General features: G+C 60.3%; 3 protein-coding genes across 7 annotated transcripts in view; 1 reads left to right on the top strand and 2 right to left on the bottom strand.

Moving 5' to 3' along the window:
• Positions 1-5,459: 5,459 nt before the first annotated feature.
• On the bottom strand, positions 5,460-9,294 carry LOC146765024 (uncharacterized). The gene is made up of 2 exons (XM_085562986.1): positions 7,613-9,294; positions 5,460-7,581 (listed from the first exon to the last, which is right to left on the bottom strand). Exons 1-2 carry the CDS (start codon positions 7,973-7,975, stop codon positions 6,736-6,738), a joined length of 1,209 nt encoding a protein of 402 aa, XP_085419112.1. The 5' UTR covers positions 7,976-9,294; the 3' UTR covers positions 5,460-6,735.
• POU6F1 (POU class 6 homeobox 1) overlaps positions 7,663-11,550 on the top strand; it is a 29,448-nt gene continuing 25,560 nt past the window's right edge. For 3 of the 5 annotated variants that reach the window (XM_085562948.1, XM_085562950.1, XM_085562952.1), the window contains exons 1-2: positions 7,663-7,803; positions 8,249-8,339. In XM_085562948.1, coding sequence (XP_085419074.1) covers positions 8,286-8,339 — 54 coding nt within the window. In that variant the 5' untranslated portion in view covers positions 7,663-7,803; positions 8,249-8,285. Of the gene's footprint in view, positions 7,804-8,165; positions 8,340-11,550 lie in introns of all 5 variants that reach the window. The other 2 variants (XM_085562949.1, XM_085562951.1) reach the window with 2 other exon arrangements.
• The window catches only part of LOC146765023 (uncharacterized), a 7,625-nt gene continuing 5,417 nt past the window's right edge, over positions 9,343-11,550 (bottom strand). Inside the window, exon 2 of the mRNA XM_085562738.1 lies at positions 9,343-11,550. This exon is cut by the window's right edge and continues 1,625 nt beyond it. The gene's annotated coding sequence lies outside the window, so the exon portion shown is untranslated.

The raw sequence follows: 11,550 nt of genomic DNA, 5'->3' as shown, positions 1-11,550 counted from the left end.
CGGCACTCCGGGGGTTGGGGGGTTCGGGGGTTGGGGGTCCTGGATTTGGGGGGTCTGGGGTTTGGGATCCGGGGTTTTGGGGTCCTGGGTTGGGGATCCGGGGTTTGGGGGGTCCTGGATTTGGGATCCGGGGTTTTGGGGTCCTGGATTGGGGATCCGGGGTTTTGGGGGTCCTGGGTTGGGGATCCGGGGTTTTGGGGGGTGCCGGCACTTCAGGTCTGGGGTTTGGGGGTTTCTGGGCTGGGAACCTCTGGTGGGGGATCTTGGGGCTGGAGCTGGTTCTGGCGCCGGGGAGGGTCTCTGGTTTTGGGGTTCCAGGGCTAAGGAGGCCTCTGCAGCTCGGGGCTCTCTGGTTTCGGGGGGTTTCTGGTTCTGGGGGTGTCCCTTAGACTCCGGGGGTGTCCCGGGGTGTCCCGGGGTGTCCCGGGGTCCCTGTCCCGGGGGTCTCAGGGGTCTCTGTCCAAGGGGTCCCGGCACCTCTATCCCGGGACTCTGTCCCGGGGTTCCTCTCCGGGGTTCCTCTCACGGGGGTGACCGGCTCTCTGTCCCGGGGGTCTCAGGGGTCCCGGTGTCTCTCTCCCGGGGTCCCGGTGTCTCTCTCCCGGGTCCCAGTCTCTCTCTCCCGGGTCCCGGTGCCTCCCCCGGGTCCCGGGTCCCGGGTCCCGGTCTCTGTCTCCCAGGGATCCCGGTCTCTCTCCCGGGTCCCGGGTCCCGGTCTCTCTCTCCCGGGTCCCGGTCTCGGTCCCGGGTCCCGGGTCCCGGTCTCTCTCCTGGTCTCTCTCTCCCGGGTCCCGGTCTCTCTCCCGTGTCCCGGTCTCGGTCCCGGGGTCCCGGGTCCCGGGTCCCGGTCTCTCTCCCGGGTCCCGGGTCCCGGGTCCCGGTCTCTCTCCCGGGTCCCGGTCTCTCTCCCGGGTCCCGGTCTCTCTCCCGGGTCCCGGGTCCCGGTCTCTCTCCCGGGTCCCGGTCTCTCTCCCGGGTCCCGGTCTCGGTCCCGGGGTCCCGGGTCCCGGTCTCTCTCCCGGGTCCCGGTCTCTCTCCCGTGTCCCGGTCTCTCTCCCGGGTCCCGGTCCCGGGTCCCGGTGTCTCTCTCCCGTGTCCCGGTCTCTCTCCCGGGTCCCGGTGTCTCTCTCCCGTGTCCCGGTCTCTCTCCCGGGTCCCGGTCCCGGGTCCCGGTGTCTCTCTCCCGGGTCCCGGTCTCGGTCCCGGGGTCCCGGGTCCCGGGTCCCGGTCTCTCTCCCGGGTCCCGGTCTCTCTCCCGGGTCCCGGTCTCTCTCCCGGGTCCCGGGTCCCGGTCTCTCTCCCGGGTCCCGGTCTCTCTCCCGGGTCCCGGTCTCTCTCCCGGGTCCCGGTCTCTCTCCCGGGTCCCGGTCCCGGGTCCCGGGTCCCGGTCCCGGGTCCCGGTCTCTCTCCCGGGTCCCGGTCTCTCTCCCGGGTCCCGGTCCCGGGTCCCGGTCCCGGGTCCCGGTCCCGGGTCCCGGTCTGTCTCCCGGGTCCCGGTCTCGGTCCCGGTCCCGGTCCCGGTCCCGGCGCGGCGCCCGCAGCGCCCCCAGCGGCGGCGGGCGGCCCGGGCCCTGCGGCGCGGCCTGCGCATAAATTATGTTCATGACGCAGCAGCCCCGCCGGCCCGGCCGGAGCCCCGAGCCCCCGCCCGGGACCCCCGCGGCACCGAGCCCCCCGTAGCCGCCCCCCGTGGCCGCCCCCGCCGCCGCCCGGGCCGGGCCGCCGGGGCCGCTCCGCCGCCGCCGCCCCCCGCCCCTTTGTGCCGCCGCCGCCGCCGCGTCCGCGGCGATCGCGGGAGCGGCGAGAGCGGCGGGGACCCCCCGGGCCCCCCCGGGGCTCCCCCGCGCCCCCGACCCCCGGCTCGGTGAGTGCGGGGCCGGGGCGGGCGGGGGGCGGCGGGCCCGGCGCGGTGAATATGCAATGGCGTAATTAGCATAATTTATATATTTATGATAAAGAGCGGTGGGGGGGGCGGGGAGCGGAGAAAACGGCGGAAAACGGGGGACAGCGGGGGGGGGCGGCGGGATTTGGGGGGCAAAGGGGGGTCAGGGGAGGTTTGGGGGGACAGGGGGGCTCGGAGCGGGGCGGGGGGGCCGGGAGGGAACGGCGGAGAACCGGGAGGAACTGCGGAGAACCGCGCAGGCACCGGGGGCAGCGGAGGGGACTCGGGGGGATCGGGGGTGCCGGGGGGTCCCCGGCTTAGGGGGAACCCCCGAGTGGGGGGCAGGGAAGAGGGGCTGGAGAGCCCCGGGTCGGGGAAAGGGGGGGATGTCCGGGGGCAGCGGGGGCAGGGGGATTTGGGGGTACAGGACGGGCGGTGGGGACAGTTTTGGGGACCCGGCGGGATTTGGGGGGCACAGGCGGTTCGGAGGCGGGGGGGCAGAGGGGCTGGGGGGCGCTGGGTCTGGGGGGGAACGGGGAGAACTGGGGGGACACGAAGGCTCTGGGACCTCGCACACGCGGGGGTCCCTGGGGGCACCCCGGAACTGGGGGGGGTCCGTGAAGCGGGGGGCTGGGGAGTTGGGGGGCACGGAGTGACCGCCCCGAGGGGGGCATGAGGAATTTGGGGGACCGGGGGATGTTTTGGGGTGTAGGAGAGGAGAAGCAGTGCTGAGGGGGCACGACATTGTTGGGGTCCTGCCGGGACCCCCGGGGGGGAGTCCAAGGGGGAAAGGGGGATTTTGGGGGCACCTGTGGGGCACAGTGGATGGAGGGGGGCGCTGGGTTTGTGGGGGAAACTGGGGGGCACCAGGTGTTGGGGGGCAGAGAAATGGGGTCTGGGGGTGCCACGGTGACCTCGGCTAAGGGGGCCCCCGGGAACAGCCCTCAATTTTGGGGTCCAGGAAGGGGGAGGAGGGGCTGGAGAGCCCCGGGGCAGGAAAAGGGGGGATCGGGGGGGCAGGAGGAATTGGGGGTGCGGGCGGTGGGCTCAGGGTGCAGGAAAGGAGACACAGGGCGGGGGTGGGGAGAGTTTTGGGGTCCTGCCCGGGGAGGGGCCGCCGGGATTTGGGGGACAACGGCAGTTTTGGGGAGGGCAGGGGATGGGAGAGGTTTGGGGGGGGTCTGGAGGGGAATTGGGGAGAACGGGGGGACACGGAGGCTCAGAGAGGGGGCAGAGGGGGTAGTCAGGATTTAGGGGGGCTTTGGGTAAGTGAGGGTCCCTGGGTCACCCCGTAACTGGGAAATGGGAGGAGGGGGCTGGGGAGCCCCGGGGCAGGGAAGGGGTGGGGGGACTGCCCGGGGTGGGGGTAGCAGGAGGAGTTGGGGGATGAGTTTTGGGGTGCAGGAGAAGAGAAACAGGGCAGAGGGGGCAGGACGTTATTGGGGTCCTGCTGGGACCCCCGGAGGGGAGGCAGTGGGATTTGGGGGGAGAGGCAGGGCAGGGGAATTTCAGGGGGTGCCGAGGTTTGAGGGGCAAAGGAAGGTGAGGGGGGGTGGTCCAAGGAGATTTTGGGGTGCTGCAGAACAGCGGGGGGACTGTGGGGGTTTAGGGGGACTGAGCACCCCACAGAGGGGGGCATTGCCCCCACAGCCACCCTGAGCCCCTCCTTCGGTGGTTTTGGGGTGAGGGGACGTTCCCTGGGAGCTGCACAGGGATGGGGGCCACAGGGGTCCTCACTTTTGTGGGGAAGGAAGGGGGTGGGGCAGTGCTGCCCCGTGTCCCCCCAAACCTGTCCTCTGCCCCTCCATCCATGGCCATGCTGGGGTGACTCCTGTCCTTCAACCCCTGAACCCCCGAAGGAACAGTGGGGGCACAGCACTGCCCCCACCCCATCCCATCCCACCCATCCCATCCCACCCATCCCATCCATCCCATCCCATCCATCCCATCCCACCCCATCCCATCCCACCCATCCCATCCCACCCATCCCATCCATCCCATCCCACCCCACCCCATCCCACCCCATCCCATCCATCCCATCCCAATCCCATCCATCCCAATCCCATCCATCCCATCCCATCCCATCCCATCCCATCCCATCCATCCCATCCCAATCCCATCCATCCCAATCCCATCCCACCCCATCCCACCCCATCCCACCCCATCCCATCCCGTCCCACCCCACCCCACCCCACCCCATCCCACCCCATCCCATCCCACCCCATCCCACTGATCCTGTTGATCCCATAGATCCTGTTGATCCCATTGATCCCGTTGATATGATTGATCCAACCCCATTGATCCCATTGATTCAATCCCATTGATCCTGTTGACCCTATTGATTCCATCCCATTGATCCCATTGATAGCATCCCATTGATCCCATCGATCTCATCGATCCTGTTGATGTTATTGACCCAATCCCATTGATCCCATTGATCCAATCCCATTGATCCCATTGATCCAATCCCATTGATTCCATTGATCCAATGCCATTGATCCCATCGATCCTGTTGATTTTATTGATCCAATTCCATTGATCCCATCGATCCCATCCCATCCCATTGAGCCCATTGATCCCATCCCCCATCAATTCTGTTGATGTTATTGATCCAATCCTATTGATCCCATTGATCCCATCCCATTGATCCCATTGATCCCATCCCCCATCAATCCTGTTGATGTTATTGATCCAATCCCATTGATCCCATTGATCCCATTGATCCCATTGATCCAATCCCATTGATCCCATCGATCCCATCCCATCCCACTGATCCCATCGATCCTGTTGATATTATTGATGCAACCCCATTGAACCCATTGATTCAATCCCATTGATCCCATTGATCCTGTTGATCCCATTGATTCCATTGATCCAATCCCATTGATCCCATTGATCCAATCCCATTGATCCCATCGATCCTGTTGATATTATTGATCCAACCCCATTGATCCCATCCCATTGATCCCATCCCATTGATCCCATTGATCCCATCCCATCCCATTGATCCCATTGATCCCATCCCCCATCAATCCTGTTGATGTTATTGATCCCATCCCATTGATCCCATCGATCCCATTGATGTTATTGATCCAATCCCATTGATCCCATCAATCCTGTTGATGTTATTGATGCAATCCCATTGATCCCATTGATCCCATCCCATTGATCCCATTGATCCCGTTGATGTTATTGATCCAATCCCATTGATCCCATCAATCCTGTTGATGTTATTGATGCAATCCCATTGATCCCATTGATCCCATCGATCCTGTTGATGTTATTGATCCCATCCCATTGATCCCATTGATGTTATTGATCCCATCCCATTGATCCCATTGATGTTATTGATCCAATCCCATCGATCCCATTGATCCCATTGATCCCATCCCACCCCATGGGATGCCGGTCCGGGGGTCTCATGCCCCCAGCCCCCCGTGCTGCCCCCCCAGGCTGTCCTGTGCCCTCGGGGGCACTTCAGGACACGGCATCGATCTCCGGGTTCTGTTCTGGGGGGACCAAACTCTGCTCTGGCCCTGGCAGGGGACTGTAATCCCAGGAATAAAAATTCCTGGGAAGCCACTGGGAGCTGATCCCCCGCTCCCGGTGCCAGGGCTCCAGAAATGCTGGAGCTTTGATTTGGGGTGGGGATTCTGCCCCAAACCAACCCCCGCGAGGGTGGGACGGAAATCTGGGATTGAGGAATTCCACCTTGGCCACGTGGCCCAGGGCCAGCTGCTGCTCCCGGCATCTGACTGGGGAAAACATGGCAAAACCAGGGAAAAATGTTCCTTTGTAGTGGTTCAAAGGAGTTAAACTGCCAGGAAACCTGTGGCCAAACTGGTTTGGGGTTTTCCCTGGCTCCCAGCAGTTTTGGGGTCCCTCCTCGGAGCATTTCATCTCTGATGGAGTGATATTATTATCATTATAATTTTGTTGTTTTGTATTGTTATCACAATCTTCATCGTCATAATAATAATATTATAATAATTATTGTTGTTGTTATTATTATTATTATTATTATTATTATTATATTAATATTATTCCCTGGGTTTTGGGGGTCGGGGTGCTGGCACCCCATGGCCACACACCTGACTCAACAATTTTCCTTAATTATGTCACCCCCCACCCCCCAAACTCCCCTTTTTTTCCTGGGCTGCCCTTTTTGCCCAGGTTTGGAAGATTTTGGGGCAGTAAATGAGTTTGCCCAGATTTTCCTTTGGGATTTGGCTGCCCCAGCCTCCTCGTGGGGCTTTCCAGATGTGGCCCTTGTTGGAGGCGGGAGGATTTGGGGTATTTTTGGGGGTGACAGCTCATCCCCTGCCTCAGCTTCTCCATCTGTGAATGCCAAGAAACATTTCAAGATGTCAAATTGAGAGGGAAGGAAGGATTCGGGGGGAAATATTCCCTCCAGGATAACAGCACTGAGGAGTTTGTGTGAAACCCTGCTCGGCTTTAACTCATCCTTGGGGTTTCTCACCTGGGCAAACTCATTTTCCACCCATTTTGGATCCATCTCTGCCTCATCAACAGTTAATTAACATGGAAATTAAATCCACATGGAGACTGGCAGCATCCTAAATATCCTTCTCTCACCTTTTTTTCCTGCTTTCTTTATTTTTTTATAATTTTATTATTATTTAATGCATTTTATGCCTTCCCTCCATCTGCTGCTCCGTGGCTGCTCCTCCCTGCCTGCCCTCACCACCATCTGCATAAATTATTTGTCACGTTAAATGCCAAAAAATACCCCAAAAAGTGTGAAAAACGGGATCTGTGATAGGGAAAGGATCCGGAGCTGGATGCCCACCTGCATCCAGCCTGGGATCACAAATGTCTGGTTAATTGGCTCATTAATTAGCTGTTCCCCACCCCCTTCCCTCTCGGGTTATTTGTGTCTCCTCCCAACAGGGAGGGAAATCGCAGGATTTTGGGGCTCCTGTGCCCTGCCCAGCTTTCTTTCTGCTGAATAAATCCAGTTTGGCTGCTTGGCTCCCCCAAAACCCCGCACATCCACAGCCTGTCCCCTTTCTCCATCTTTGGGGGGCAGGGGGGATCCTGGGGCTCCTAGGTTTTTGGGGAGCGTGGGAGCAGCCAGAGCTCAGCACGGGAACAACTCCAGTGTTTTGTGTCCCTCCAGGCCAAATCCAGGCACCCCAAAACTCGGAGGAGCCCCAAAACCAGGAGTGACAAAACCCTGAGAGCTGGAGCACGGAGACCCCAAAACCAGAGAACCGGAGTCCAGACACCCCAAAACCCAGAGAACTGGAGCCCAGAGACCCCAAAACCTTCAGAGCTATAACCCAGACACCCCAAAACCCAGAGAACCGGAGCCCAGAGACCCCAGAACCTCCAAAACCCAGAGAGCCGGAGTCCAGACACCCCAAAACCTGCAGAGCTCTAACCCAGACACCCCAAAACCCAGAGAGCCGGAGCCCAGAGACCCCAAAACCCAGAGAGCCAGAGCCCAGAGACCCCAAAACCTGCGGAGCCAGAGCCCAGACACCCCAAAACCTGCGGAGCCAGAGCCCAGACACCCTAAAACCCAGAGGACCGGAGCCCAGAGACCCCAAAACCTGCGGAGCTATAACCCAGAAACACCAAAACCTGGAGAGCTGGAGCCCAGAGACCCCCAACCCAGAGAACCAGAGCCCAGAGACCCCAAAACCTGCAGAGCCGGAGCCCAGAGACCCCAAAACCTGCAGAGCCGGAGCACAGAGACCCCAAAACCTGCGGAGCCGGAGCCCAGAATTCCTGAGAGCCGCAGCCAGGACAGCAGAGCCGGAGCCCTGAAGTCTGGGAGCCCCAAAACCCAGAGAGATCCCAGAACCCCGGGAGCCCCCAGCCCGTCTGGGGGGGCAGGACCCACATCCAGCCCCGAGTGCAGCCAGGAGGGACCCTCAGCCCAGAACGAGCAGTGGGTGAGTACCTGGGACCCCCAAAATCCATGGATTCCCTTCCTTTCCCCATTCCCCCTCTGCCCTTCCCTGTCTGGCAGCTGTGGGGGCTGGGGATGGTCCTGCCTGGCTGAGGAAGGAGCAGAAACTTTCCCACCTTTCCCAGCCTGGGTGGAGGAAGGAGCTCCCACAGCATTTTGGGGTGTCACTGGGGTTCCCCGGCTCCCTGGCAGCTCTCTGGGGCAGGTGAACCCACCCGGGGGATGAATCCTGAGCCCCCAGGAAGCACCAGGGGCTTGGGAGGGCAGCCGGGTGCCACCTGGAGATTTGGGGAGCCTTTCTGGGCTCCAGAGAGGGGCCCTCACCTGGCCCATGCCTGGTTTTAGGGTCTCAGAGGGGCTGCGAGGGTGTGAGAGGACCCCCAGGCCCCCGCCCCGCTGGTGACAGCCCCTCCTTGTCCCCCTGGCAGCATGTGGCAGGGGTGAGCTCCCCACCGCGCCAGCACCATGGAGCCGTGCCCGGGGCAGCCCCAGGAGGCCCTGCTGACGGTCAACGAGCAGGTACGGACCCGAAACCGGCTGGGGGTACCTGAAACCGGGCTGGGGGGACCCCAGAACCCACCTATGGTGGGACCCCGAAACCGGGCTGTGAGTGGGACCCCAAAACCGGGCTGGGGTGGGACCCCAAAACAGGGCTGTGAGTGGGTCCCTCATCCCAAAACCAGGCTGGGAGTGGGACCCCAAAAATGGGCCGGGGGTGGGATCCCAAAACCAGACTGGGAGTGGGACCCCCACCCCAAAACAGGGCTGTGGGTTGGGACCCCAAAACCCAGCTGGGAGTGGGTCCCTCATCTTAAAACCAGGCTGTGAGTTGGGACCCCAAAACCGGGCTGGGGTGGGACCCCAAAACCGGGCTGGGAGTGGGACCCCGAAACTGGGCTGGGAGTGGGACCCCCACCCCAAAACCGGGCTGGGGTGGGACCCCCCTGTGTGCCGTGGGATGGGCTGGAACACCTGCAGGAGATTTGAGGGGCTCACCTGGCCCTGCCCACAGCTGTGGGGCTGGAGGGGACACTGCAGGTGTGGGGTGCTGTGGATGTGGGGTGCTGCAGGTGTGGGGTGCTGTGGATGTGGGGGTGCTGCAGGTGTGGGGTGCTGCAGGTGTGGGGTGCTGCAGGTGTGGGGGTGCTGCAGGTGTGGGGTGCTGTGGATGTGGGGGTGCTGCAGGTGTGGGGTGCTGTGGATGTGGGGTGCTGTGGATGTGGGGTGCTGCAGGTGTGGGGTGCTGCAGGTGTGGGGGTGCTGCAGGTGTGGGGTGCTGCAGGTGGGAGGGTCCTGCTGCAGGTTTTGGGGTGCCAGCTCGATGGGTTAATACAGGCTCAGGTGGAGCAGCCAGGTTTAATTAATCATTAATTAATCCTCCCTCGGGGGGAGTTCTACCCCCTCTGCTGTAACACTGGGGTCAATCCCCGTTTTCAGGGGAGGGCCCAGAAATGAGTCTGGGGGCTCTGCTGGTTCCTGGCCCTGCTGGGACCCCAGACTCCCTCGGAGGGGCTGAGCCATGGGAACATCCCTCGGGACTGGGAATGTCCTGTGGGAGTGGGAACGCCCCTCCTTGAACCCCTTTACTCTTGACCACCCTGAAGAGGGTCCCACGGGGAGCCAGCTGGAGTAATGACACTCAAACCAGTATGGCTGGATGTCATCCTCCTTTACGGCCTCATTTATGCATGTTTTATACCTTTATTGCCTTCCATAATACAATGGCTAATTAATATTCATTGGCTAATGTAATATAATTACATATACAAGTCACAGATTGGCTGTTACACTGCAAGGGTCTGATCAGGTTCTAGGACGTGGCAGTTCCCAGCGTCCAGCACTGACCACTGTGTTTGTACAAAGCTCATTGTCTTCTCAAGGATGTCCTAAATACTTTAAAGTAACTCTGTAATCTGCAGGCCAGGGTTGTCCAGTTCCTGCAAAAAAATGCCACCAAGGATGGCACGTCCTTGTTCCATGAGAAATTCCTCTGCACCTCATTTCCCACTTGTGGCCCCATTTGCCCCTCAGGACATCACTCACCATTTCAGAACCCCGTTTGCTCTTTTAGGGGCACATTTATGCTTCAGGAACCCATTTACCCTTCCAGGACCCCTTTTATTCCCTGAGGATTCTCTTTCTCTTCCAGGACCCCATTTACCCCTTCAGGGCCACACTCGGGAATGGGAATGGCCCAGCTCCTCTGGGGTGGGTCTGGGGGGTTTGCAGTTGTGAAAGGCAGGACCTGCCTGATAGAACCCCAATTCTCAGGGGTCAGAACCCCAATCCCCGGGGGTCAGAACCACAATCCATCCCCAGGGGTCAAAACCCCAATCCCCGGGGGTCAGAACCCAAATCAGTCCCCGGGGGTCAGAACCACAATCCATCCCCAGGGGTCAAAACCCCAATCCCCGGGGGTCAGAACCCAAATCAGTCCCCGGGGGTCAGAACCCAAATCAATCCCCGGAGGTCAGAACCCAAATTCCCAGGGGTCAGAACCCAAATCAATCCCCGGAGGTCAGAACCCCAATTCCCAGGGGTCAGAACCCCAATTCCTTGGGATGAGAACCCCAATTCCCAGGGGTCAGAACCCCAATTCCTTGGGATGAGAACCCCAATTCCCAGGGGTCAGAACCCCAATTCCTTGGGATGAGAACCCCAATTCCCAGGTATTAGAACCCAAATCAATCCCCGGGGGTCAGAACCCCAATTCCCAGGGGTCAGAACCCAAATCAGTCCCCGGGGATCAGAACCCCAATCCCCAGGTATTAGAACCCAAATCAATTCCCGGGGGTCAGAACCCCAATTCCCGGGGGTCAGAACCCCAATTCCCAGGTATTAGAACCCAAATCAATCCCCGGGGGTCAGAACCCCAATTCCTGGGGGTCAGAACCCAAATCCATCCCCAGGGGTCAGAACCCAAATCAATCCCAGGGGGTCAGAACCCCAATTCCCAGGGGTCAGCACCTTAATCCCTGGGGATCAGAACCCCAGTCCATCCCCAGGGGTCAGAACCCCAATTCCCAGGGACCAGAACCCAAATCAATCCCCGGGGTCAGAACCCCAACCTGATTTCACCGAGGGGAGAGGAGGAGGAGGAGGAGGAGGGAGAGGAGGGAGGGCAGGAGATGCCCCAGAGCTGCGGCAGTCTTCGAAAGCACCAAACCTGGCAGCAATGTGTGAAAACCACGGACACTTGTGTGAAAATGTAAAAAGTTTAAGAAAGGACAATAGAGTAAAGGAGCACAGAGCAGAGGTTATGTGGGAAACACGGTCATTGTCCTGTGAACATTTAAAAGTTTAAAAAGGACAATGGAGCAAAGGAGCACAGAGCAAAGGTGGTTATGGCACTCAGCCAGAGCAGAGCGTCACCTTAAATACCTTTCCAATTACATCGATTTGCATATTCATGTACCTCATGCATATACATAATACTTTACATATTCAGGACTATCTTCCATGCCCCTCCTCGGGGCCGCCTCCTCGGAGCACCCGTGTTTCCTGGCTGTGGTTTTGGCTCCCTCCCTTTATCACCTCCAGGTTTTGGGCCCTGGTGGGTGCTGCGTTCAGTGGGTGCTGGTGGCTGCAGATCCGTGCAGGTGTGCTCAGCCTGTGTCCATGGGGTGTTATCCCATCCCAGCAGGCGTTTAACACAGCCCACTGATCCCAGCTGCTGCACCGAGCTTCATTAGCAGCAGAAGTGCAAACTGTGTATTTATAGCAAAGTTAC

This window comes from Lonchura striata, chromosome 29 (assembly GCF_050655825.1).
Source record: "Lonchura striata isolate lonStrDom1 chromosome 29, ASM5065582v1, whole genome shotgun sequence".
Lineage (NCBI taxonomy): Eukaryota > Metazoa > Chordata > Aves > Passeriformes > Estrildidae > Lonchura > Lonchura striata.
Note: the sequence above shows the minus strand (reverse complement) of the source record. Positions and strands in the feature narration are given on the sequence as shown.